Source organism: Myodes glareolus, chromosome 22 (assembly GCF_982192425.1).
Source record: "Myodes glareolus chromosome 22, mMyoGla1.1, whole genome shotgun sequence".
Taxonomy (NCBI): Eukaryota; Metazoa; Chordata; class Mammalia; order Rodentia; family Cricetidae; genus Myodes; species Myodes glareolus.
This window is the reverse complement of record NC_142047.1, coordinates 55,880,690-55,907,592: the sequence shown is the minus strand read 5'-3', so window position 1 is coordinate 55,907,592 and position 26,903 is coordinate 55,880,690. Positions and strand designations below refer to the sequence as shown.

The following is a 26,903-nucleotide window of genomic DNA, read 5'->3' as shown; positions in this document are numbered from 1 at the left end:
TGAGAGAGAGAGCATAAGCTTACAAAGCGGAGACCCAGAATGAGGGGTACCCATCCCTTATATAGGAAACAGTCCTCGCTTCGGACGTGTCACTCTTGGATTGGTCCGCTGCCCATCAACCCAGATGACGCCTCGGGAGTAGGCAGGGCCAGCAGCAGTGGAAAGTTATTAAAGGCGTATGCTCCAATACCTTGAACTCACAGAGATCTGTCTCTGCCTCCCAGGCATAGGGATTAAAGGCGTGTACTACCACACCTTGAGGTCACAGAGGTCAATCTGCCTCTGCCCCTTGAAGTCAGAGGTTAATCTACCTCTGCCTCCCTTGTGTTGGGATTAAAGGTGTGTACTGCCACACCCTGAAGTCACAGAGGTCAACTACCTCTCCCCCTTAAAGTAATGGAGAATGTGGTTGCGGCCCTCCACAGGAGGCTTTGTGCCTACAGTTAGCCTCCCATGCAGAATTTTTAGCTCTTTATAGAGAACATAGGGATCAGGACCCAGATGGTCCCTTCTCGGGCGGAACATCTCCACCCTCCTCGCGTTTCTGGGTAATAAATGAATACATCCCAATGCAAGATGCTCACCAAAGGATTGTTCTCCCCCATTCTCAGAGAGATTCTTCTCAGCTCCTCCAGTACCACCACTTCAGACAGCCCAGATCCATCCTCGGGGGACCCTGCAGTCAGTGCCCTTCAGCAGCAGCTGCTGCTCATGGTGGCTCGAAGGACACAGTCAGAAACCCCACGGGTATGTGTGCGCCAGTATTGCTGTAAGCAGCTGCTGTGAAGAAAGCCTTGGGTGTGCGTGTGCACGTGCCTCTGTGTGTGTGTGTACATGTGTGCTCACGTGTGTGCATGTGCCTCTGTGTGTGTGCGTGCGTGTGCGTACATGTGTGTGCCAGTATTGCTGTAAGTGGCTGCTGTGAAAACCTTGGGTGTGCGTGTGCACATGTGCCTCTGTGTGTGTGTATGAATGTGTGTACATGTGTGCACCAGTATTGCTGTAAGTAGCTGCTGTGAAGAAAGCCTTGGGTGTGCGTGTGCACATGTGCCTCTGTGTGTGTGTATGAAGGTGCGTACATGTGTGCACCAGTATTGCTGTAAGTGGCTGCTTTGAAAGCCTTGGGTGTGTACATACACATGTGCCTCTGTGCATGTGTGCGTATATGTGTGTGCACGTGTGTGTACATGTGTGTGTGCGCATGTATGTGTGACATGCGTGCATACATTTGTGTTCATATTGGAGGATGCATTGCGGATGCAGGTATACATATGAGCTTGTGTGTTTGGAGTCTGGAGGACAGTCTCAGGTGTCAAACTTGAAATCATCCTCAGGAACACTGTCAATCTCCCTTAAGACAAGGTCTCTCTTCAGCCCAGGATGCTCCAGATAAACTAGGCTGGCTGACCAGCAAGCCCAGGAATCCACCTGTCTCTGCCTCCCAGTGCTGGGATTTACAAATGTTCACCACTCACGCCTTTTCTCACATAGGCTCTGGGAGTCAAACGCAAGTGCCCTGCTTGTGTGATAAACATTTCACTGACCAAGTCACCTTCCCAGCCCCAGCAGAGGTCTTAAGGCCTGTCCCTCCTCGTGAGTCAGAGCTCACCCCGAGTTTCCCGTGAAACATCACTAGAGGGCAGTCTTAATGATGGAAAAAAGACCAAAGACCTTGCAGCTGGCAGACAACCCTCAGCAAACGTTACCGCATTCTGCTGTCTCAATCACCTTCCCAAACGCAATAGAAATCCCTTCATATTGTCATAGTGACCTTCCGTTGTTCGGATGCATGGACCCCTCAAGAGCATAGTTGTCTCTTCTGCCTTACCCCACCTGATTTCGAAAATAATTGCTTTTTTAAAAATTACGATAACTTTGCATTTACTGACTAATATACAAAGCTTCTTAAATATTTAATTTGGAAGAGTTTTTTGTTGTTGCTATTGGTTTGGATGATGCCAAGGGTATCAAACATGAAGTGTTCTGTTATTTTACTAAGACATTCTTTGTTAATGTTCGTTCAGTCATCCAGGCAAGCTCTAAAGAGGCTCCAGGGAGCCAGAGCGAGGATTCCCAGGCAGAGCATCAGGGAGAGCTGGACACAGACAGAGGCCTGCCTATGAGCTGCAACGGCTGCTGGGCCTTAGGGAGTAGGGGACAGGGAAGGCTTCTTAGGGGAAGTAATTCTTGGGGTTGACTTCCAAGAAGAGTGAACTTCCTCTGGCTCGGACTTAGCAGAGAGGATTACAGATGGGCTAAGCTCAAGTTCATGTGAAATTTCTTAGCCTCCTTGTTTGCCTTCCTCCTGGCAACGCTTCCATTCCTTCTAAAGTGCCTCGCCTTTGCAAAATTAATATGGTTTTATATTTGGTTTTTAAGATGGCTTTGCAAAAATCTCTCAAAGAAGTCATATAATACCCTATTGGCTAATGGGAAGGACAGGCAGTTCTCAAAAGAAGAAACACAAATGACCAATAATGATTTTAACATGTGTTCAACATCCCTAGTCTTCAGGGAGGTGCAAATTAAAACTGCTCTGAGACCCTCCTCACCGCAGTCAGAATGGCCGCCAGGAAATGTGGCAAGGGTTCACTGCTAGTGGGCGTGCAAATGAGGGCACACTTACGGGACGTCACTGTGGAAGTTCCCTTTAAAATTAAAAGAAGGGGCTGTAGAGATGTCTCAGCGTTTAAGAACATACACTGCTCCTGCGTAGGATCCATGTGCGGTTCCCAGCATCCACGGCTTCCGACCTCCTGTAATTCCAGCTCCAGGGCATTTGATGCTCCCACCTGCAGTAACATTTACACACCCATGCCACACACACGTACACCTCTAACTAATGCTAACATTTTTAAAAAGAGCACTTATTTCTGTTGTGGGTATGGACCGAAAGGACAGCACATCCCACCACAGAGACACTGGCTCATCCCTGTTTATCGCTGTTCTGTTAACAGCAGCTGGGAACTGAACAACTGAGGTGTCCATCAAGAGGTAATGAGAATGTGGTACGTGCATACATCAGGGTTTTATGTATCTATAAAAAAGTGAAAATTCCAGGAAAATGGATGGTTCTAGAAATTATTGAGTGAAATAACTAGACTCAGAGACATGAATAACACATTTTCTCTCATAAGCAAATTTCAGTGTCTAAAATTTAGATGTGTGTGTGGGGAGGTATTAGTCATGAAACTAAGGGACAGCATGAGAGGGACCAAACAGGTGGTAAGGAGGACTGGGGGTCAGCACAAGGAGGAGAAGAACAGGGGAGGAAGGAAAAAATGAGGCATGAGGGGAACCACTGAAGATCACGTTGTTGGATATGACAACAGGATATTCAATACCTTGCTAACTTAAAAAAATAAATCAATGAGAAAGATGACTCAATGGTTAGGAGCACTGGCTACTCTTACAGATGACCTGGATTTGATTCCCAGCACCCATATGGTCGCTCACAACTGCCTTTCTCCAATTCCACAGGCACCCGGCATACACAGAATGCACAGATATATATATATATATATATATATATATATATATATATATATATATATATACAGGCAAAACACCCAAACACATACAATAAAAATAAATAAATCCAGTATGGTGGATGTGGGTGCGGCTTCTGCCTGGCTCTGCCCCACTTACCATCAGAGACTGCACCCTTTCCCCTTCCCTGAGGCCCACGCACCACACAGCGTCTCCCGTTCAGCTTGTATCATTGAGGTCACCCATCTTTCCTGGACCTCTGAGGCCCTCGGACCTTGGCTGTGGGCTTTTGTCACACACAGGTCTTAGGTTTGTGAGTTCTTTCAGCTGTACCTCACGGCCTGTGCTCAGCTCTCACCCCAGCCCTGGCGCAGGCAGCCTCTGCAGAATGTGTACTCTGAGAAACTTGGTCCCTCCCAACCCAGGCTGGCACAGGGCCCCTGCTTCTCACACTTCCAGGAGATTCCCCAGTTATTATTGAAACAGCTTGGGAAGGCGGAAGAGCTGGAGGTGAAGGGGCCTTTGAGGTTGTTAGAGGCACTAACAAGCCTCAGAGGCATCCCGGTTCTAGCAGAAACTCAAGACTGAACAGAGATTGCAAAGACTGATTAGACGCAGCTATAAGTACCCTTTATTTCACTCTTAAGTGGGGCTTACAAGATGGCTTAGGCGGTAAAGGCTCACACAGCAAAACCGGAGGACCTGAGTTCAATTCCCAGGACCCATATCGTGGAAGGAGAGAAGCAGTTCTCACAAGTTGTCCTCTGACCTCTGCACACACATACCGTGGTGCACATACACATAAGTGCAATTAAAGACAGAAACTAAATATACAGCCACATAAAGTACTAATTTACCATAGCTTTATTGTTACTCAGCCAAATCCAGTGAGAAGTTTCTGTCCGAGTTAGGTAGGGTTTCTATTGCTGTTAAGAGACTTCATGGCCACGGCAACTCTCATAAAGGAAAACATTTAGTTGAGGGCTGTCTTACAGTTTCAGAGATTTAGTTTGTTATCATCACGGCGGGAAGTATGACAGCATGTAGGCAGGCAGCCGTGGTACTGGAGAAGGAGGCGAGAGTCCTAATTCTGGACCAGCAGGCAGCAGGAAGAGGGTGACTCTGGGTGTGGCTTGAGCTTCTGAAACCTCAAAGCCCCACCCCTTGTCCCCCAGTGACACACTTCCTTCAAAAAGGCCAAACCTACTCCAACAAGGTCACGCCTCGTAATAGTGCCACTCTCTATGGGCCTAAAGGTGCCATTTTTATTCAAACCACCACACTGCCTTTTCTGTTTTAAGTTAAATATAACATGCTTGTATTTTGTGGTTTTATTCCGTGGGGGAATAAAGGCTGCTAAATGCCTCCTGCTGGAAATGTACATTTGTACATTTGTAAAAGGATCATATGAGGTGGGGGAAGCAATTTTTTAAAGTTCTATTTTTTTTTTGTTTGGTTGGTTGGTTTTAGCTTTTGATTTTTGAAGACAGGGTTTCTCTGTGTAGCCCTGGCTACCCTGGAACTCACTCTGTAGACCAGGCTGGCTTCAGACTCACTGAGATCCACCTGCTTCTGCCTCCCAAGTGCTGGAATTAAAGACATGTGCCACCACTGCCGTGCTAAAAGTTCTTAAACGTCTACAAACCGACTTAACGTCACCAGAAGTTAAATGAGGCTTTGCTTACAAAATAAAGCTGAGATGGTTTCTTACTTGTGACCCCACAAACATTTGCTGGAGACTGGATGCCTTCACTGACTCTAAGGGCCGCACATGTGCTGGTGGATATTCTGTCCAGCTTTTAGATGTTTCCTAACCTATCAGTCAGTGTCTGGCTGAGATGGCCACTGCAGTGGAATCAGGTACCCTGGAGACAGATGCTACAGTCCCTGGGCGGGATTGTACTTAGTCCCTTACTGGCCTAAGGAGGGAACAATGGCAGCATGGGCGAGACCTGCAGGGGAGGCAGCTGCAGGCACACTTCCTGCACCAGCCAGGACTTGCAGGGTTAACAGCCCGCCTACTATTCTTAGCACAAGCTGCATGCCTCTTTTTCTCCCCATCGCCCTCCTGCTCTCTCTGGCTACACATGTGTGGAGCCCCAGGCTCAGTCCATAACCTTTGGGGTCTTTTAGTTCCTCCCAGCCTTGGCCAGAACATGCAGCACCCCTGGACCCCACATCACCAGAATAGCACGCTGAGTCACGGGTGCATATATTTCTTGCCCATGCTGTAGCAGTGGACATCAGGGCTAAGACCTTTGAGCGTAAGGTTTGCTGCAAAGTCAGGCCCATGGCCATTTGTACAAATTCCTGCTGATGCAGCACCAGGTGGCTTCCAAGCTGGTGCCGTGTCTTGAAATAGAGCTTGCTTATTTGTTTTATATCAACTTGACACAAACTAGAATCACCTGAGAGGAGAGAGCCTCAATTGAGAAAATGCCTCCATAAGACTGGGCGGTAGGCGAACCTGTAGGACATTTTCTCATTTAGTGATCAATGGAGGAGGGCCCAGCCCATTGTGGGCAGGACCATCCCTAGGCTGGTGGTCCTGGGTTCTATAGGAAAGCAGGCTGAGCAATCCATGGGGAGCAAGCCAGTAAGCAGCATCCCCCAGGGCCTCTGCATCAGCTTCTGCCTCCAGGTTGCTGCCACTGGGTTCCTGCCTTGTATGAGTTCTTGTCCTGACTTACTTTGATGATAAGTGTAAGCAGAATAAACCCTTACCTCCCCAGCTTTCTATCTTGGCCATGGTGCTTCATCAAAGAACCCAGACTTCATGTTGCTCTGAGTGTCTCAGCCCCACTGCATTCCCTGCCCATTAGCTCCTGGGATTATCCTTGGGACAGGGTGGCTTTTCTTTCCTATGCCTTATATATGCATCAGGACTTTATGTTCAGGGTAGCGTCCTAGTCCTTAAGCTGAGTTACCAAGCCATGTTGGTGCCGCAGGGAAGGCAGAGTCTGCTCTCACCCAGGGCTCTGCAGGAGCCTGTGAAAGAGCATCTGGGCCTCTCTGAACACATACCAGGCTCTTGGATAGCAGCAACTGTCCTTGAAATTGATGACTGCAATTCCCAAACTCACCCAAGGTGTGTGTGTGTGTGTGTGTGTGTGTGCATGTGTGTATGTGTATGTGTGTATATGTGTGTATGTGAATGTATATGTGTATATGTATATGTGTGTATGTGTATGTATATTTGTGTGTATATGTGTGTGTATGTGTGTGTATGTGTATATGTGTGTATGTGTATGTATATTTGTGTGTATATGTGTGTGTATGTGTGTGTATGTGTATATGTGTGTATGTGTATGTATATTTGTGTGTGTATATGTGTGTGTGTATATGTGTGTGTGTGTGTGTATGTGTGTCAGGGGGGAATCTGACAGCCTATGGGCCCTCCCTAGCACAGGCTGACATGACTTTTGTTTGCTTCTGTGTCACTCCTGCCTTGAATTTTGATCCGTGTGATTCTTTGAGACGCCCATCGAAGCGTCACACTTCCAGATTAAAGTGTATTTTTGTTTCTGCTAGGTGTGAAGAGATGCTTTAAGGTAAATTCTCTGAGGGATTTGGAACATCCACCTGGTGTGAATAAGGGCTACAAACCTGCAGGGGTGGGAGGAGGGGACCCAGGAGTCCTGAAGCCTCAGGAGAGCTGTGGATTTCATCTCCCCCACACCCAGCCTGAGGCAGGCATTCTTCCATGCAGCCCCCTGGTGAACTGACCACAAAGTAGATGTAGTTCATCTGAATTCTGGGGTCCCAGACTTCTGGGATGGTTGTGGTGGGCACCCCACCTTCTGCTTGGTTTCCTGTTCCAAACTCCAGTTCCTCACGAGGTCACTATGTGGTCACCCCCTCTGCTTCCTGCTTCATCTTTAAGTCTTCTCTAGATGCAGACTCTGAAGAACTAGCATACATATATGTGCACATGCGCACGCACACACACACAATTGTACCCACCTACACAGTACACACACTCAAACACACATACACATGTGTACCCACATACACTCACACACATACTCAGATATGCACACACACACATGCACCCACATACGCTCATACACACACAAGTACACCCCCACCTACACTCTCATGCACATACACACACACACACACATACACTCATATGCACTCTCTCATTCACACACACACACTCTCAGACACACGCACACAAGTGTTTGTGCACACACATGCTAATACCTGCAGAGGTCAGAGGTCATCCTCAGCTGTGGTTAACCAGTCATTCTCTAGTTTTTGAAAAGGGTATCTCTGTGGCCTGGCACTCACCAAGTGATCTAAACTGACTGATCAGTGAGCCTCAGCCATCTGTCGGCACCTCTGCCGTGCTGGGGTTATAGGCACACACCACCATGACTGACTTTTTACATATGGGGGGCAAACTTGGGTCTTCACACTTCTGCAGCAAGCACCTTGCTGACTGAGCATTTGAAGTAAAATTTGGCTATTTAATAACAATTTAAAAATTAAGTCACTTAAAATTTTTCCCTTCGACTCTTGTCTTACACAATAATTATTTCCCAGGTGTGCCTTGACTTAATGAACAGAAGTGTTTTAAGTGGCGAGTGCCAGGATCTCAGCGACAGCATCTTCATGGAATTGGTGTGATTTAATCATTATTCTTTTCTTAGACTGGGCCTTTTAAACAAAACAGTTTGGTTTCAGAATGTGATCATCTTTTTGTGTCTTGGTTTAGATGTTTCAGTACTAGAGTTAAACTCAGGGCTTCAGAGCCTCTGAACTGGACAGTTGTGGGGCTCTATGGGGGTCCTGGGCACTGAACTCCAATCCTGCAAGAACAGACAACACTTTTAACCACTGAGCCCTCTCTACAGCCCCCCTCCCCCTGCCCTTGTGCTTTTAAACTATGGGATGTTTCTGTGACAAGGGCATATCACAGTAACCCTCTCTTCTGCCTTCCGTCTGTTCTGTTTCTGGGGTGCGAAGCATGTGAGCCAGGACCTGGAAGACTCGTCGCGTTCCTCGGCGCAAGGAAGGTTTAACCGAGAGCAGTTTCACAAATTCATCATTTTCCCGGGGAAGTGGATCAAAGTCTGGTATGACCGACTCACCTTGTTGGCCCTATTGGATCGGTAAGCTCTCAGGCATGCATGGGCGTGGCCAGAAGACAAGGGAGGACACCAAGGAGCATGCTCATACTCCACTGCCCCTAAAATGCGCGTGGCTGCTTGCTAAGGTTCCCTGGGTTGTCTCCAGCCCACACCCCACTTTCCTGTGAACCCCAGTGACTTAGACATTGAATTTCACAGTTGCCATGGGAAGTGATGGTTGGACAGGATGGACTAGCTTGCAGGCTTGCCTGGGGAACCATCTGCTCTGGTCTGCTCTGGTCTGCTCATGCCCGGCCCTGTTCTAGCAGACATGCTCAGTTTCTGCAGCAGGAGGCCGGCCTTGCCTGGCCAGCTGTGACCCTGGGACAGAGGGAAGGAAAAGAGGGGTTGTGTTTACCTGTCCTCTGCACAGCTTGGATCCCTGCTTCTCTCTCCCCTCGGCTGGACACTAACTTGATGCTGCTCTCCTTTAGGCCCTTCCCTCATTGCCCCCTAGAATAAAACACTTTGTGACTGAAGATGTGGAGCCTGGGTGGGCACGGCAGGGAGGTTCCAGTTTGCTATGGTAATGAATATAATCTTAGAGTGGGGACTGCCTGTTTGTGGGCTCCCTGTCAGAACTGGGGAGGGGGGCACAATATTAGGGTTTTCAGAGGCTGTAGTTCTGGTGGGGATTGGTTTAAAAATTGATGGTGTGATCGCTAATGCTCAACAGCAGGGTCTGTTCAGAGCTCAGTGCCAGCCTCTGGGGCAGTGGCAGGGCTGTCTAGCTGCCATCTGTCCCCCAGTGACTACTTGTTACCGTAATGGTGCAATCGTGTCTTAAATGGTGTGCTCATAAGTGGAAAAAAAAACACACCCCAAAACCGATAGTCTTGCAAAATTACGGCAGTAAATTTCAGCACCCACAAGTCAGGGAACAGTGTTGTAATCACTTTGCTAGCAATACTGCGTTACCCCTAGGGTCTGCGCGTGAGCAGAACGTGGCATACGTGGCTGGTAATCCAACATAATATATCCTGCTGGATGAGGCCTTAAAAAGAAAATACTACTTTACTTTTCTGTAGAAAGGAATAGGTTGTGTCAAACCCTCGTATGAAAACAAATTTCTTTATAGGTGTGTGTGTGTGTGTGTGTGTGTGTGTGTGTGTGTGTGTGTGCGTGCATGCGTGTGTTGCATGTACGCACGCCTGCCTGCCATAGTGCCATGTGGAGGTCAGAGGACAACCCGCAGGAGTCATTTCTCTCCTTACACCACGCGGGTCCCAGGGACTGAACTTGACGGCAAGCGCTTTCCCCACCCATCGTCCTACCCTCCCGACGTGTTTGTGTATCGTGACATCCGACATCCGAGATTTTATTTCCAAAGGTTTCCATAAGTTACCTCTGATACTTAGTGGGAGGTGTCATTGAACCTCCCATGGCTGGGAAAGCTTGACCTGCCAGAGTGTGAAGCTGGAAGGAAGGAAGGATGTGTGATAGATGGGCTGCCTGGCTGTCCAGAAAGGAGCTGAGCTGAGCTTGTACACTGCAGGGACAGGGGTAGCCATACTGTACACCCCTAGGCTGAGGCCCTCACCCGGTGCTGTGAACCCCATCCTCAATTCCTTTGTCTCCTGACACGGTTGCTTCCTGACACCCATGGCTGCAGCCTCCCCTTCGCCTTTGGTCCTCCAACCGTCCTTCTCAGATGTTTGCAGCCGCGTCCATACACCTGCCTCTCTCTTGTCTCCCGTCCCACCCCTACCCTTTGAAAAGCACCCAGGCCTTACTTTCCGTTGTCTTGTTTATCAGCATCTAAAATAAGAAGTTGCAATCTCTGCTTTATCCCAGCATCCTGTTCATCCCTCCATTAATCGTTTGCTGGGTTCCTGCCCCAGGTCGGGCTTGTGCTGTGCACTGAGGTGTTAGTGAATGCCACAGCCACGGTGTCTGCCTTCACAGGGAACAACAGCAAGCATAGTGGGTCCCAAGGCAGAGGACCCGGACATGGAGGGACACCACTAATGTCTGAAGTTGTGGTTACAGGACTAGGGAGATCGCTCAGTGGACAAAGCCCGAGGACCTGAGTTCGGATCTGACGTCCTCTTCTGGCCTCCATAGGCACTGTACACACGTGTGCACACACCCATACATAGACACATGCATACACATAATTAAAAATAAAATAAAAGATTCGTGACTGTCTCGAGGGAAAGGTAGCCAACTATCCCTTCTTAGAACGATCACTGTTTAGTGGGTAAAGGCAGACTGTATGTGAGTAAACATTGCTCAGTTATGAAATGCACTTAGAATTCTCATGAAGGACCCATGTCTCCCCTCTGCCGCACCACCCCCCATCTCCATTTTGGCCAGGCCCCCAATGTCCTACTGTGCATCTGGTGTCCTGTCAAGGTCACATACTTCTGAAGTCATGGTCTTAGATCATCTTTTATAGCTAGCCTGTACCCTCCCCCAACAGGCTGACTGACCCCTCATTCCTTCCATGGCCACCTGTAGTACTTTGGCTTGCTACCTTTCTTCCTCTTTCAGCCCCTCATATTAGGCCCCTTCACATGTTTTCACACCGTCTTGATAAGACCTCATGTCTGGATGAGGGCCCCATTGCATCTTCTATCTCATGGAGGACGCCACAACAAAATCACCCAGCAAGACTGTAGACTCACAGCTTACCCAGTGAGGTTCCCTGGGCTGTCCAGCTCGCGGTGGGGAGAGGGGATCATATCTCCCTCTGAAGCTTCCTACTCTGGGAATGGGGCAGCAAACCAACTTCAGAGATTAGTCTGGAAACAGTTATCCCGATGACAATGCAGTCTTCCCCAGCCCTCTCTGAGAGGAGCCGGTGGAGTTCTGAAACATTCCAGGCTGTGGCTGAAATCACTGGCTGCCCCCTCCTTGGGAGGCCAGTGCAGTAGCCAGGGTAGTCAGTGGGCTCCTGTGTCATTTATTCCAAGAACAAACACCTAGAGTCAGCATCAGGACCTTGTTGAATAGCACAAGACTAAATTGGTGCAGGGGTTGGCACAACACAACCTCTCTGAGCTGTCCGTCTAGAGGTGAGTGCAGGAAAGCTTGCCTTACTAACCACAGGGGTGGAGGTCTCAGTCCATGCTTCTTTGTGTGTTTTGCACAGAACTGAAGATGTGAAGGAGAACGTGGTGGCGATTCTGCTCAGCGTTCTGGTTTCCCTCCTGGGCTTTCTGACACTGAACCGTGGCTTCTGTAGAGACCTATGGGTCCTGCTCTTCTGCCTGGTCATGGCCAGCTGCCAGTACTCCCTGCTCAAGGCAAGAACCCATCCTCTGTGTGTGTGTGGGGGGGTGGGGGATAGCGAGCAGGTGTGTGTGGGTATGTTACTGTCACTAGCATAGCCTTGCAATCACAAGATGACCTGGGCCCTCTGGTTTGTGTTTTAGAGCGTCCAACCTGACCCCGCCTCACCAATACACGTAAGTGCAGGCCCGTAGCTTGTCTCATCCGCTTGCATTGAAAACAGGGTGATGCCCATGTCTACTCAAAGGGTCACATTTGCATCTGCGTCTGTATCTTGGATGCAGGAGTAGAAGCAATGGATGGGTGCCCAAGTGCATGGCACAAAGCTCTGGCTGGATCTAAGCGCTTGGTGCGTTGGCATTGGAGGAGGGGCAGCTCAGGCATGGGGCGAACCCTGTGTGACAGGTCACCTTTACTATCTGGGCTCTTATAGGAAAAGACACGGCTTGATTGGATGGTCCACAGGCTGCCATCTGTCTGCCTGCCTTTGTTTCCCACTCATCCCCTTGTCTATCTGATGCTGAGCATCATGGTAGTTCTCTATATTTCTCAGTTTCCTTATATGCAAGTAAAGCTGATTAAAGTCTATGGGGATTGAATGAATATTGCATGTAAATTGCTTCAAACACTGGCTGACACCTAGCAACTGCTCCTCACGTGTTCTTAGTATGTAGTCATAAACTGTGTGTGTTCAAAAACACTCTTACATATACTTTGGGGGTAAGTTATGATCTGGTCACATACACACGGTGGAGGGATTAAGTCAAGTTCATTCGTCTGTCATATCATATACTTTTCTGATGAGAATATTTACAGTGTACTCTCCTCGATTTCCAAGAGCACCCTATGTAATTATTGACGATAGCACCATCACTGTACTATGGAACAGAACTACAAAACTCACTGACCCTATGTGCGCGACTCTGTGTTCCCTCCTACCTGCCCTCCCTACCCACCTCCTGTTCCCTAGCACCTCCCACTTTGCTCATTTTGCTGTGACTCAGATTTGGTCATTTTCCAAACAGAGTGGGGTCATCCAGTATTCCTCCTTCCATGCCTGGCATATTTCTCTTTGCACAATGTTCTCCAAGATCATTTCTGTTCACGCATGACAGAATTGTCTAGCTTTGCAAGACTGAATGATATTTCATGTGTGCATATATATACATACATTATTATTATTACTATTTTATCTTTGTTTGATTGGGTTTTTTGTTTTGTTTTTTGATTTTTTTTGAGAAAGGGTTTCTCTATGTATTCCTGGCTGTCCTGGAACTCACTCTGTAGACCAGGCTGGCCTCAAACTCAGAGCTCCAGCTGCCTCTGCCCTCTGAGTGTTGGGATTAAAGGTGTGTGCCACCACAACCTGGCTGTCTTGTATTTTTAAAAGCACTTATTTGTAAGTATGTGTGCATCTATATGAGTGTATGCAACATGTGTACACGTGCCTGTGGAGGCCAGAAGAAGGCATCCAATCCTCTAGGGATGGAGTTCCAAGTAGCTAAATGACCTGATGTGGGTGCTGAAAAAAGAACTCAGGTCCTCTGGAAGGGTAGCAAAAGCTCTTAACTGCTGAACCATCTTTCCAGCTTCTCTCTCTCTCTCTCTCTCTCTCTCTCTCTCTCTCTCTCTCTCCTCTCGCTCTCACTCTGTGTGTGTGTGTGCACATGTGCATGACCAAGTACACACATGTGTAAGCGGGACTGCACTTTCACTTCCCAGCTGCCCAGACCCAGAAACTATATTAATTACAACACTCCTTGACCAATGGCTTAGGCATATTCCTACCTAGTTCTTAAATTTTAAATTAACCCCTTTCTCTTAATCTATGTATCAGTACAAGGCTGTGACTTACCAGTAAGGTTCCAGTGTCTTTCTCCTTTGGCAGCTACATGGCATCTGTCTAACTTCATCTTTCTCCCTGCATTCAGTTTAATTTTCCTGCCTACCTATACTCTGCCCTGCTATATGCCAAAGCAACTTCTTCATTAACCAATGGTAATAAAACATTTACAGCATACAGAGGGGAATTCTGCATCACACATGTTCAGGAGCATACCATGTATGTAGAGGTCAAAGCATAATCCAGATGCTGGCCCTTGCCTTCTGCTTCACTTGAGACAGGACCTCTGTAGTGTTTCCACTGCTGTATGTGCCAGGGTAGCTGGAGGCTCTTCTGTCTGCTGCGCATCCCCCTGTGAGAGCACTTGGCTTGCAAACATTGCTGCTGCAATCCACTTTTTCTGTGGGTTCTGGTGGTTCAAACCCAAGTCCTCTGCTTTCAAGGCAGGGGCTCTCATCCACTGTTTGTACTTTTTAAAGAACGTCTCGCCTTCCTTAAGGGCAGAACCATTCCTCGTGCACCACCAGAGGTCTCCTTTCTCCACATCCTCACCCAAACTTACCTTTCCCCTTTGTAGTAAATGCCATTCTAGCAGGTGTGAGTTCATTTCCCACTGTGGCTTTTATTTTCATGTCCCCATATGGAAACTCTGTGTGTGAAGCCAGTCTGCTCTTATTCCTCTGGTTCACGTGCCCTTTATGCTGTATCCCGATAACCTAGAGTCTGATTTGGGAGAGAGTCTGGGCTCACTCAGACCATCGCACTAGTGGCCCAGGATCTTCCAACTCCTAGGTACACATAGCTTCTTCTGGCCCTGGTGCCCCAGTGGTCAGGGTCCACTGGGAGCTGGTTCAGGTGCCAGTCATAGCCGTGTGCCTTTTACCCTTCTGTGCTCTGTGCACCCTTCCTGCCTCTGTCACAGCAACCCCCAAACACGCATGCATGTACACACATGTGCATACACACACACACACACACACACACACACACACACACGGGCTCTGAAAAATCTCTCCAATGAGGGAAAAATATTTTCCCACCATTGTGCATTTAAAAATTTCATATCCAGGGTATAAGACTGATTTTTAATCTGTGCTAGCTCATCATAATTAAGAAAGGCTTTGAACTGGTGGTCGTCACGGTGGCAGATGCTGTCCTGTTAAATTCCTGTTCCATGTAATTGATTTGTGTGATACATCTTTTATTTGAGAGACTCAGCATCAGGATCACTAGTGGCAGCATAATTAGAGTATTAAGATGTAGTGTTGGGAATGCCCTCAGAAACCTGGGGTAGGGGTGCGGCTCTGAAGGGTCACTGCAGCCCATCCCAGGTGCCCCATCACCTCTTCCCGTCCTGTATCTTTCCGTCACCGTTGCTGCTAGTTCACTGATGTTGTTACATGGACTCAAACACTCCTTACCTTGGGGCTGGGGAGACAGCTCAGTCAGTCAAGTGACTGCCATACAAGCATGAGAACTAGAGTTGGACCCCCAGATTCTATGTAAAACTCGGGCAGGGCCACACAAATCTGTAATTCAAGTACTGTGGGTGCAGAGACAGGGTCCCTGCCTCTGGACGGGCCAGCCAGTATGGACAATCGAAGAACTCCAGGCTCAATGGTGTGCTTTATCAAATAAAATAAGATGGAGATGTGATCGAGGAATTGGCTTCTGTACGTGTGTATACACCCATACAAGCTTGTACATACATACACATATTATACACACACACAAGCAAACTTACACATATACAATTCCTTCTCTGCATGGATTTTGGGATGTAGTACAAAACCTGCTAAGACCACAGGGAGGAACGAACAACAAACAAACCTCATGAGTCAGATAAATTTGAGGTTGTCATTACCATGACCCCCATGTTGTTATGTTGAGCTGAGGTCATACTGTCTGACCAAGCTACCATCCCGGGATCCAGGCAGGCGTGTCACAGGGAGAAGGCATGCCACGGGGAGACAGGGGCGTAGTTTTTCATACTGTCACAGTGAACTATAGTCAGACATCTACCTGTGTTCACCGCAGTTGTCAGTTTGCTCACTGGGATTTCTAAGGACATTCAGCTGGTTTGAGCTGAGCTCTAGAAACTCTGATGAGGAAGAGAAGGATGAGGCAGAGGCATTTTCTCCTGTAATGCAGTTTTTCCAGAATGAGAATCAGGCAAGAATTCACATCTTGTTAATCAACGTACAATTCATCAGGTCCAAAAAAACCAACCAAAATGAATTCAGAGAGGAGTCTGCTTTGCAATTCATGAGCTACCTTGCCTGTAAAAAGTGAGCAGGGCTCTGGTCACTTAGCCTCCCCCCATCCCCTCCACCCCTGCGATTCTCATTTCTCAAGGGATTTTCTAAACTGCTCTGTGAACAGCCTGCTGCAATGTTGATGGTGGGTGTGGCTGATGGGAAACTCATGTGCACCCAAGGTCAGCATTCCATTCCGACAGCAGCTTCAAGAATGCTCCCAGCCAGGGGACCCACTATGGAAGTTTAGGTTATAACCAGACTGGGCTGAGGGAACTGAATGAACTTTTAAGAGACTATGATTGGCTTTCACCTGGAGGCACGGGTGACATTTTCGTATTGAAGACTTGGGGATTTCAATGGCTGGTGCAGATGTGCGCTCAGCAATGGGGGAGCATGGGATTTCACCGGGGAGCACTCTGGGGACTTGGGGAGGATAGAGGGTCTTATGTGCTGTGCTGAGGATGGCTCCGGGACCCCAAACACAGGATGCATGCTTGCAACCGCAAAGGCCGGTCCTTTGTAGGGGCTGTGTTTGGTTCTGTAAATTAGCAACACGGAAGACATGTGCGCATTTCTGATGAAGCTCCTGAAAGATGTCGGAGGGTGTTTCATATTGTTCAAGGCCAGATACTATATTTTAATACACATCTCTCTGTGTGTGTGTGTGTTCATACACGCTCACCTGTTCGTGTACAGGTGTACACATGTGCATCTATAGGCCAAAGGACTGGGCCACCTTGATTTTGAGGGCTGCATGAGGGGCTTGGAGTAGTTTGTCACTGACCTGTAACTTGCTAAGCTGGCCAGCAAGCCCTGGGGACCTGCCTGTCTCCACCTTCCCGGCACTAAGATTGTAAGCACGCTACAACATTGGGTTCTGGGGCTTGAACTGAGCCCCTCAGGCTTGCAAGGCAAACGTCTTACTAACTGAGCCATCCCTCCAGCCCCTTAGTCCTTTGATAGGAGAAAGAACCAGAACAAACGATAGTTGTTTAATTGTGTTTCTTAAACCATGTCAGTTTGAGGAAATGTCTCCCATGCGTGCGCTCTGATACCCCACACCCCTATTTATACCAGCTAATTTATGTTGCCGTTTACTTAGCAAGGGCGTTTAGATTTCATTTTGACTTTGGTCTATTATTTTTTAATGCAAAGGAAAATTCTCTTGTATTTATTAATTCATGACCTACTTGGATTCTGAAGAAAATTCCCTACCAGTGCAACAATTTTTTTTTTTAAGACTGAACTTGGCTTCAGGATCAAAGGCAGCCAGTCTCCGTGACAGACCCTGGTATTGTCCTGTTGAAAGATGGTCTTAGAAAAGGACCATTTCTATTTTGGAGGCAGTGGCAATTTAAAGTCCCTTTCTAAATATAGCACATTCAAGGCAGTGTCTAAAAACACCAGTCTGAGACCACACCGATCTCCCTCTGCTTTTTGTGCACAAGGTGGCTCACGAATTGCAAAGCACACTCTTCACCTGGTTCATTGTTGGTTTCTCAGATCTTTATGAATTGTGCATTTATTTCAACCATGTGGGAGTTTTCCTGGGTTTTGCCCTGGAAAGCCCATGGCACAATATTCCATTTTTTATTTAAAAATATTTTAAACTTTTATTATTATTGAGCATGTATGCATGGTGTGTGTGTGTATGCGTGCACGCACACACACACTATGGTGCATGTGTGGAGGTCAGAGAAGGACAGCCTTGTAGAGTTGACTCTCTCCTTTCACCTTGATATGAGTGTCTTGGATAGAACTCTGGTCCATCTTGTACAGCAAACACTTTTACCCACTGTGCCATTTTAGCAGTATTTTGAGGACCAGGATGAGGTCTGCAAAGACTTTGATTCCCCTCGGGTAGCATGCTTTTTTAGTCAAGGAAGTCAACTGTTCTGCCATATTGAGGCCTGCCTATCTGGCCATCACCGCTTTTTCCTCCATGGCCTGCTTCCTGTCATGAGAGAGTTAAAGCCCCACACATAATGCTATGTCTTGCTGATAGGGAACCCACGTTAAATGGACACAACTAACAAAGGTTTCAAGGAACCCTGCAGCTGAAAAGAGTGAGGAGAGCAGAAAGCGTTGCGTTAGACAGGTTTTCTCGGGAGTGGGGGTGGTAATTACATTTTTAGGGAAATCTTGTTGGACTTCGATGGCAATATTCCCTTTGATATTTTCATTCTGGTTTGGCAAAATAAACATTAAGCATTATTTTAGCTCTGTTTATTTGTCTCCCCACTTTCTCTTCCTGAAATTTTGAGCTTGTAAAATTACAGCAGGGTGGGGTTGGGTATTGGTGTGGGGATGGGTAGTGGGGTGGGGATGGGTGTTGGGGTGGGACAGGTATTGGGTGGCGGTGGGTGTTGGGGTGGGACAGGTATTGGGGTGGTGATGGGTGTTGGGGTGGGGATGGGTGTTGAGGTGGGGATGGGTGTTGGGGTGGAACAGGTATTGGGGTGGCGATGGGTGTTGGGGTGGGGGATGGGTGTTGAGGTGGGGATGGGTGTTGGGGTGGGACAGGTATTGGGGTGGTGATGGGTGTTGGGGTGGGGACAGGTATTGGGGTGGCCATGGGTGTTGGGGTGACAATGGGTGTTGGGGTGGCGATGCACGTTGGGTAGTGTCAGTTGTATTACGAGGTGTTTGATTCTTCTCAATGAGTACAACACGGAAATTGTATTTGTTTTCTAGGGACACAACCAAATCATAGCCTATAGCAGACCAATCTATTTCTGTATGCTGTGTGGCCTTATTTTGCTTCTTGATGCAGGGGCCAAAGCCAGGCACCCTCCCAGCTATGTCGTATATGGCCTGAAGCTCTTCTCCCCTGAGACCCTGCAATCAGTCAGGGACCACTTAATAGGTGAGTGAGTTTGGGGATTATGGGGAAGAGCCTTGGGAAGGGAAGGTGCGTCTCCCCTTTTTCTTTGGTAACCCTAATGGGAAAAGCCTGCACACTTGGTTACTGATGGGAAGAGCTAAGTATTATCCTCTTGGCTTGTGTCTATGGAAGCCGATGAAGCCCAAGATAAGAATGAGGTGGGGGGGCTGGAGTACTCAGCTGTCATTCTTCAGGTACTATCCATCTCGTGTTTTTTAATCAGAGTCTCTCACTAATTTAGAATAAGCAAGCCAGGGCTGTCTCCACCTCCCGGAATGTGGAGTTACAAGCGCTTGCCCCATGTCTCATTTTGATTTGGCTCTGGGTGTGGAATTCACATCTCATGCTTACAAGGCAAGCACCTCGCCTGCCACACCACCTCCCTAGCTCTAACAATGGAATTCTTGGAAAGGACGTTGATACCTACAACCAAGAAGTTGCATCCCTGTGGCATCTGAAGCATGCTGCCTGTGATGCCTGCTGGGGTGAGTTGGCCATTGGGCAACAGCTTCAGGCCTCTCTGCATAGCCCAGGTGCTATGGCATCATGCGTGAATGGGCACCAGTCTCAGCTCTGGTCACACGAGCTTGTGCTGCTGGGCTGTGCTTGGCTGAAAATCCACACAGCACCGGCTATTCAGTGCTTCACTCAGGTGAGCCCCTGCTGATTGCATAGGCAAGGTAGTCAACGCTAGAGTCAGCCACCAGGTGCTTGGGTCCTGGCTCTCCGCTGTTTCTTCTTTCCTTCCTTCCTCCCTCCCCACCCTCTGTCTTTCTGTCTGTCTGTCTTTCTTTCGTTGTTATTATTGCCAACGTCGGGGAGAAAAGGATTTATTTTGACTCGCACCCAAAGCCTTGTGAGAAGTCAAGGCTGGAGGTTTGAAGCACCTGGATATGTCACTGCCGTAGTCGGGATGGATCTCTTACCTCACCTCCGACAGCCCAGGACCTCACCCCATGGAATAGACCTCCCCCTGTAGAACAGATCTTCCCGCACACCTCCACCTCGCCAACATCCTCCTTCACAGACAAGCCCAGAGGCTTGGTGATTCCAGACCTGGCAAGTTGACCACGCTAACCACCACACCTTACTAAGTGAGAACACACTGCTGAATGGAGTGGGGGGTGGGGCAAAAAGTGAACAACCTTACAACTCATGTAGTTTTAATTGAATTAATGTGTGAATACAGGAAAGAGCCCTGTGCCAACACTGGCTGGTGTTATCACTTTGCACAAAGTCTATGCAGGGTTGATCCATGGTTCCAAAGACTCTGGGGATTCTTGTTATGGCCTTGAGGAGTTACACACCTTTGAACGTGTGCTGACTGTGACCACCCAGACTTGTTAAGACACTGGCAGTCACTACCCCGAGACTCTCGTTGCCATCAAGATGTTCATTTCCTGATGAGCTCCTAGTCTTAAGTCAGTGTCACCCTTTCCTTGGTCTCCCTGATAGCTTCCGGAATCTCCGCAGTGGTCCTGAGGTAGAGGCCCCGACGTGTGAGCAACTTTCTCTGTGTCCTGTGTAGTTGGAAACCTGGGTAGGGATGTGGTCCTCAGACCTCCTTCTTCCCTGGTCCCTTCCCTATCCTCTTCCTGCTGAATCTGTAATGGACTTTACATACACAGATGCATGCCCACATACACACAGTCACACACATACATAGACATGCAGATATGTACACATATGTACACACACATACGTACACAGACACATATATACAGACATGCCACACACACTCACATACATATATAGGCCCACACACAGACATAAACATATCACACACACTCACATATATGTGCATGTACACACCGTATGCACACACACATACACTTCCTCCTGAAAATCCACCTTGTGTATAAAACGCAGAATTTCACCTCCTATTGCATCCATGGAAGAACCAAACAGCCTAAAGCCAAAGGCCCAGAGAACATGTCTCAGGACACCTTCAAGTTCAGGTCAGAAATGGAAGCATGGAAGAATAAAAGAAGAGAGCCCTGATTAGATTGCTCAGTGCCCTCCTGTGAGAACAACTGCCCCAGCCCTGCTGATGTGTCTCTCTCTACCATTGTAGAGAGGTCCATTACAGGCCGCAAGAAAGACATCAGGCCTTTTCTCCTCTTGCCACTCCCTCCCAAGGTTCTGCCAGCTGCGGTGGGGAAGCTGGTGTTTGACAGAAGAGTCTTGTCACCGAGCATATGAACATGTGTTAGAATACGCCTCAGGATTTTAATTTAATTCAATAGTTTAGTCGATTTTCTTTTCTTAGGTAGCAGTGTTGGAGCCCTGTGGCTCAAGGTCACACAAGGAGCTGCGTATCAGAGGCGGAAGATGTAAAAGAACGTGAGACAGGATCTATGTCCAAAGGCTAAACCCCACATACCCCTGTGTGCCCTGGGCTACCGCTTCCCCAGATCATTTGTAAGCAGAGACTGCTTTTCTGTTTCCCAACCACTCGGACCTAAATAATCACACAGAAACTATATTAATTGCAACACTACTTGGTCTGTTTGCTTCTTATTAACTAACTTTTACATCTTAAATTAACCCATTTCTATTAATCTGTGTATTGACACGAAGCAGTGACTTTCTGGTAAGGTTCCGGCATGCCCTTCTCCTTCAGCAGCTACATGGGGTCTTCCTGACTCTACCTACTCTCTCTTTATATATATCTTTCCCAGCTTGGCTACATTCTGTCCTGCCATAGGCCGAAGCATCTTCTTTATTAACCAATGGTAATAAAACATATTCATAGCATCTGGAGGGGAAATTCCACATCACAGATCACCAGCTTGGGCCGGTGATTTTAGTTCCATCTCTTACAGGGACAAGGATGTGCTGACTAACTGGATCTCCCATCAGCTTGGCTTCTGCTCCTCTCTTCCTTTTAGGCTCTGGGGTGCTCTGCTGTGACTAGAGCTCTTGACCATGTTCTTCTTAATGGTCCATTTCCCTAAGTTTCGCCTTCCATCCTCTGGCCACCCTTACTTCCCAGCACCTGACCCATGTGACCGTAATCTGCTTCCGCTTGTCCTGTTTGACTCGTGTTCCCCCGGTCAGCCTGTCTTCTCAGAGTGGATGAAACAGAGACCCCCACTTGGCCTCTCACCACTGAACTCCTGCGTGATGCTTCCTGGTGGAGCAGAGTGACTACAGAATACAGAGGTAGTCACGGAGCTCTCCAGAAGTTAATGAGCAAAGGAGGTTTTGGAGGGCTTCCCACTCATAAATCACAGTCAGCTCCCTGGACCGTCAGAGCTGGCTGCTTTACGAAGAATATTTTATAGATAATTGTAGAATGAGTTTTGAAGGTGCTGGTCGTGATGGGACAGACCCGTGGCCCCAACAATTGGCAGGAGGATTAGGATTAGGAGTTCACCGTTGCTGTTGGCTAAGTAACAAGTTGGAGGCCAGTCTGAGTTACATGGGATCCTAGCTTTAAAAGACAGCAAAAATTAAAAACATCCCCCAAAATGGAATAAGAAGAGACAGCGGGAGGAGGAAGGAGAAGAGAGGGGCAGGGAAGGAGAAGGAGGGGCAGGGAAGAAGGAGGAAGGGGCAGGGAAGGAAGAGAGACCTGTGAAGCAAAGCCCTGACACATTTCATTAACAAATTGCTTTTCATGTCTGAGTCCTGCTCGACCTCACTTTTTATTTTTCTTTACTTTGCTACTCCAAGAAAGCCAGCATCCTGAGTTCCCAGTGTACCTCACTTTCCACAGCAAGAGAACCAGAGAATTCATTAGGACTCAGAGGGGAAGCGGGCTGTGCTTGATCGAAGCCTGAGGTATTCGTTTAGCGGTGACTCCAAACAGGCCGCTTGACATTATCCTTTTGTTTTCCTTTGAGTCAATTCTTCCAGGGTGTGGGAGAGACAGGGAACGTGGCTTTCTTACCTCCCTCCTGAAATACATTTCTCTCCTTCAAACTTCCTAATACATATTGTCTGCTCCTCAACAGCGACAGGTGAAAACAGTGATAAATAACCCAGCAAGCTGACTCGATGATATCTGTGGCTCAGATCAAAGGAGAACTAGAAGAATAGCAATCGGCAAGGAAGGGGGAGGGATTAAAGGCACCGATTTGTACCGAGCATGAGACACTGGGGATGTGTGAGAACAAAGCAGAAGGAGCGGGTGCTGAGAGGGTCTTTCTGACTTTGTAGGAGATAGCAAGGTCAATTCAAGGTCACTGTGCTTCGAGCAGCCTCTTCCCCGGGAGACCTAGGGATGTGATGGCTACCACTGTTGCATCCAGGGATCAGTTAGGAAAGGAGAAAGCAAGGACTGTAAGATTGGCCGGAGAGAAGAGGTGTATGTTGGTTTCCGGGGCTGGTTTCCTGCAAGCCACCTTTCTGGGCTGTGGTGTCGTCCTGTCAGAACCCGGCTGGAAAGGAAAACAGAAGCAACACACGGCTTCACAGCCCGGGAGCTGGAGTCTAAGAGCAAGGCGCCAGCTGAGCGTCTTCCCGCTGGGACAGCACAGCTTCTCTTCCTTTGCCTGTCTGTCTCTGGGCCCAGACTTCTTGGCCTTTTCATTGTTGTTTGATTTTTTTTAAATCTTAATTTGTGTGTGTGTGTGTGTGTGATGATGTGAGTAGTTTGTGTGTGTGTTGTATGTAGTGTGTGTGGCATGTATGTGTATGTATGCGATGTGTGTGGTATATATGTGGTGTTTGTGTATGTGTGTGTATTTGTGTGTGGGGTGCGTGGGTATGTGTACTGTCCCATGCCAGAGCACAAACCTGTGTGGAACTCAGAGAATCACTCTTGGGAGTTGGTTTTCTCCTACCATGGTTTCTAGGACTCAAACTCGGGTCGTCAGGTTTAAGCAACAAGGGCTTTTCCTACTGAGCCACCTCACCAGCCTTTACTGTGTTTTTCTTTTTAATTATAATTACTTCATCCCCCTTGCCTTTCCTCTCTCCCCTTATAGTGTTCTGTTTTGTTGTTGCTGCTGTTTATTTATTTATTTATTTATTTTGAGGCAGGATTCTCACCAGGTAAGCCAGGTGGGCCTTTAACTTGTAACTGTGTTCTTGTGCCTGCATGTACCACCATGGTTTTTTTTTTTTTTTGAGGTGCAGGGGATTGAATCTCTCAAGCTTTATGCATGCCAGGCAAGAACTCTACCAGCTGAGCCATACCCCCAGCCCGTTGCCCTCTTAGGAAGACACTTCACATTGATTTAGGGCTGCAAGGGACCTGCAAGGATCCTGACTTCATCACCTGCAACTAAGACACAGTGATAAGGGCTAAGTTTAGGACTTCAGCATTCTTTGGAGGGGACACAAGAAAACTCAGAGTGAGGAACATACAGTAAAAGGACAAGAGAAACAAGAGCTAAATATGCATGACATGCAGTGATACCTCAGGCAGAGCCACATGAGGCTGCCCCTCCCTGGGCTACAGTCAAAATGTAGAGAAAAGTCTCCCAGGACTTCCCCTTGGGGTGGTGTCTGCCTCATGCCACACATTCAGGCTCTGTTTGTCATTCCCATCCTTGGATCAGGAGAAAAGAAGGGGACAACTTCAGGAGATCAGATCTGCTGCTCAAAGGGAACCCAGCCTGGGCTGCCTCCCTATGTAAGAGGGGTCACTTGTCCACCCAGGAGTAGGGTCAAACAAAGCAGTGGGAAAAGTTGTGATGCTCTTTGTCATTGGCAGTGTGAAGGAGGAGCAGCTCAAAGGCAAGGAGAGACAGACAGTTGGCAAATCATGTGAGGAGGGTCTGTGGTGGAGAAAGGAGCCGCAGGGTAATAGATGGATGATAAGTGGATGGGTGGATGAGAGATGAAAGATGGATGGATGGATGGATGGATGGATGGATGGATGGATGGATACATAGATACATACATACATACATACATACATACACACATACATACGTACACCCATAGATAGATAGATAGATAGATAGATAGATAGATAGATAGATAGATAGATAGATCCATAGATAGGTAGGTAGATAGATAGATGGATGGATAGATAGATAGATAGATAGATAGATCCATAGGTAGGTAGATAGATAGATCAATCCATAGATAGGTAGTTAGATAGTTAGATAGATGGATGGATGGATAGATAGATAGATAGATAGATGGATGATAGGTGAATGAGTCTGTGGTACTGAGGATTGAACTCAGGGCCTCACATATCCAGTCAAGTGTTCCACAACTGACCCAAATCCCCAGTCTTCAAACTTTTTATTTTGAGATAGACTCTTATTAACTTCCATATGCTGGCCTCAAATTCACTCCATATTCCAAACTGCCTTGGGACTTGTAACTTCAGCTTGCTGGATAGCTGTGACTATAGCCCACGCCGCCAAGCCCCGTCAGGGATAACATTCTCCTGTGAGTTTATTCACTTGTGCTGAGCTGTGTGTATTCATTGTATCACTCTGTTTTCCCTCCTTGGTGAGACCTCCTTTGCTTCTGTTGGCAGGTGACCGGCCTCTAGGTAAGCACCCACTTCCTGGGCTCAGGGAGGCTGCTGACCTTGAGACTGGGGTTTCTACTACTGACTGTCTGGGTAACTTCAGCAAGAGCCTGTGAGTGAGACTGGCTTTGTGATTACCCTATGGATGGGGAGGCCACAGGTCTCAGCCTCCCGTGTCAAAAGAGGCAGGGCACAGCTGTGGTGGGGCCTGCAGAGTCAGACTGCAGGGACAAGAGCTGGCTCGAACCTCACCAACGAGGCTAGCCCTACCCTGTGTGAAGAAACAAGACAAGGTGGCTGCTGAGGGATGGTGGTGAGGTCAACCACTGAGCTCTGCATGCACACACATATACTCCATGTGCATGTGCATTCCCCACACAAACATGTATGCATACACACACACACACACACACACACACACACACACACACACTCACACATGTGGTCAGCCAATGGACCTTTGTTCCATAACTAATAAAATCCCACGTCACTACTCCCATGACCAAGCCTCTGGGTGAATCTGTACCTGTGCTCCCAGCCACAGTCACTCACATCTGGCTCATTCCTTTTGAGGAGAGCCGTTTTGCAGCAACAGCTGTGTGCTGTTACTTCCTGCACAAAAGTCAGAGCAAGAATCAGGGTCCTCAGGAGCCACCTGCCTCTTTTATTAAACAAGTCTGTTGGTGAGGGCCCCAGACAGACTGAAGGGGGACAAACTCTGTTCCGGGTTTCAGGTGTTACCTGAATGACACCCACCTGGGCTTGGTGGAAGCTGGAAGTCTGCTAAGAACATGTTGTAAAGGCTTTATTTGATGAAAACGGGTTGAGTAGACAATGAATCACTCTTGGTAGGGTGGACTAGAAATAGGCCAGGATGCTGTGTGTGGCCCTGGTTCCATAACATCCCATTGTCTCCATGATCAGCCCTGGTCTTGTGAGTCTTTGACATCAGTATGGCTTTTTTTCCTCTGAAAACTTCACTTTACACTGTCACCTCCTGTTCGCATGTCTTTCTGGAAGCTTCCCTATCCTCTAACTCCCTTCTCATCTCCCCAGGTCTGATTCTGTTCTTCTGAGCTGCAGGTAGAGCACCTTCCTCCCTCCTCCCCCTCCCCGCTCCGGACTCCCCCTGAGGTCCCAAGCTGTCTGTGTGACCAGCCCTGGATAATGCACTTGCTGTTTTTTTTTTTTTCTCATCCCTAGATGCCTGAGTGAGAGAGTCCTGTTGCCTCAGTTTCTCCGAGTGTGGTGGAGAGTCTGACAGGGGAAAGGCAACCACATTGTAGCCACAACGTGGCCATGGTTACCCTGCCCCTAGCTCATCGCTGCCTTTGTTTGTTCAATTCCAGTATTTTTATGTTGCTTCCCTGTGATCTCCCTCCTGGGCCTCTTCCCACAGATCAACACTTTCTGCACGTACCTTCTGGAACAAGTCGACATGCTGCTCTTTGGAGGTTCTGGTGAGTCCTTGCACCTGCTCTTCCCCGAAGGGTTTTAAGATTGAACAAGGTCTGATGGTCCCGGGGACAGAGGATTGGGGGCTTGACGGGGATGTTTGCTCTGTCTTGAGCTCCAAACCTGATTTAGTTTGGATTTCTTAAGCTTCATAGAATAAGAAGTG

At 48.0% G+C, this 26,903-nt stretch overlaps 1 protein-coding gene across 1 annotated transcript in view; it reads left to right on the top strand.

Annotated features, from left to right (window-relative positions):
- Pcnx2 (pecanex 2) overlaps window positions 1-26,903 on the top strand; it is a 149,321-nt gene that overhangs the window by 33,324 nt on the left and 89,094 nt on the right. Inside the window, exons 9-14 of the mRNA XM_087900604.1 lie at window positions 612-747; window positions 8,461-8,606; window positions 11,719-11,872; window positions 12,002-12,034; window positions 18,654-18,825; window positions 26,632-26,742. Of these exons, the coding sequence (XP_087756730.1) occupies window positions 612-747; window positions 8,461-8,606; window positions 11,719-11,872; window positions 12,002-12,034; window positions 18,654-18,825; window positions 26,632-26,742 (752 nt within the window). The remainder of the gene's footprint in view (window positions 1-611; window positions 748-8,460; window positions 8,607-11,718; window positions 11,873-12,001; window positions 12,035-18,653; window positions 18,826-26,631; window positions 26,743-26,903) is intronic.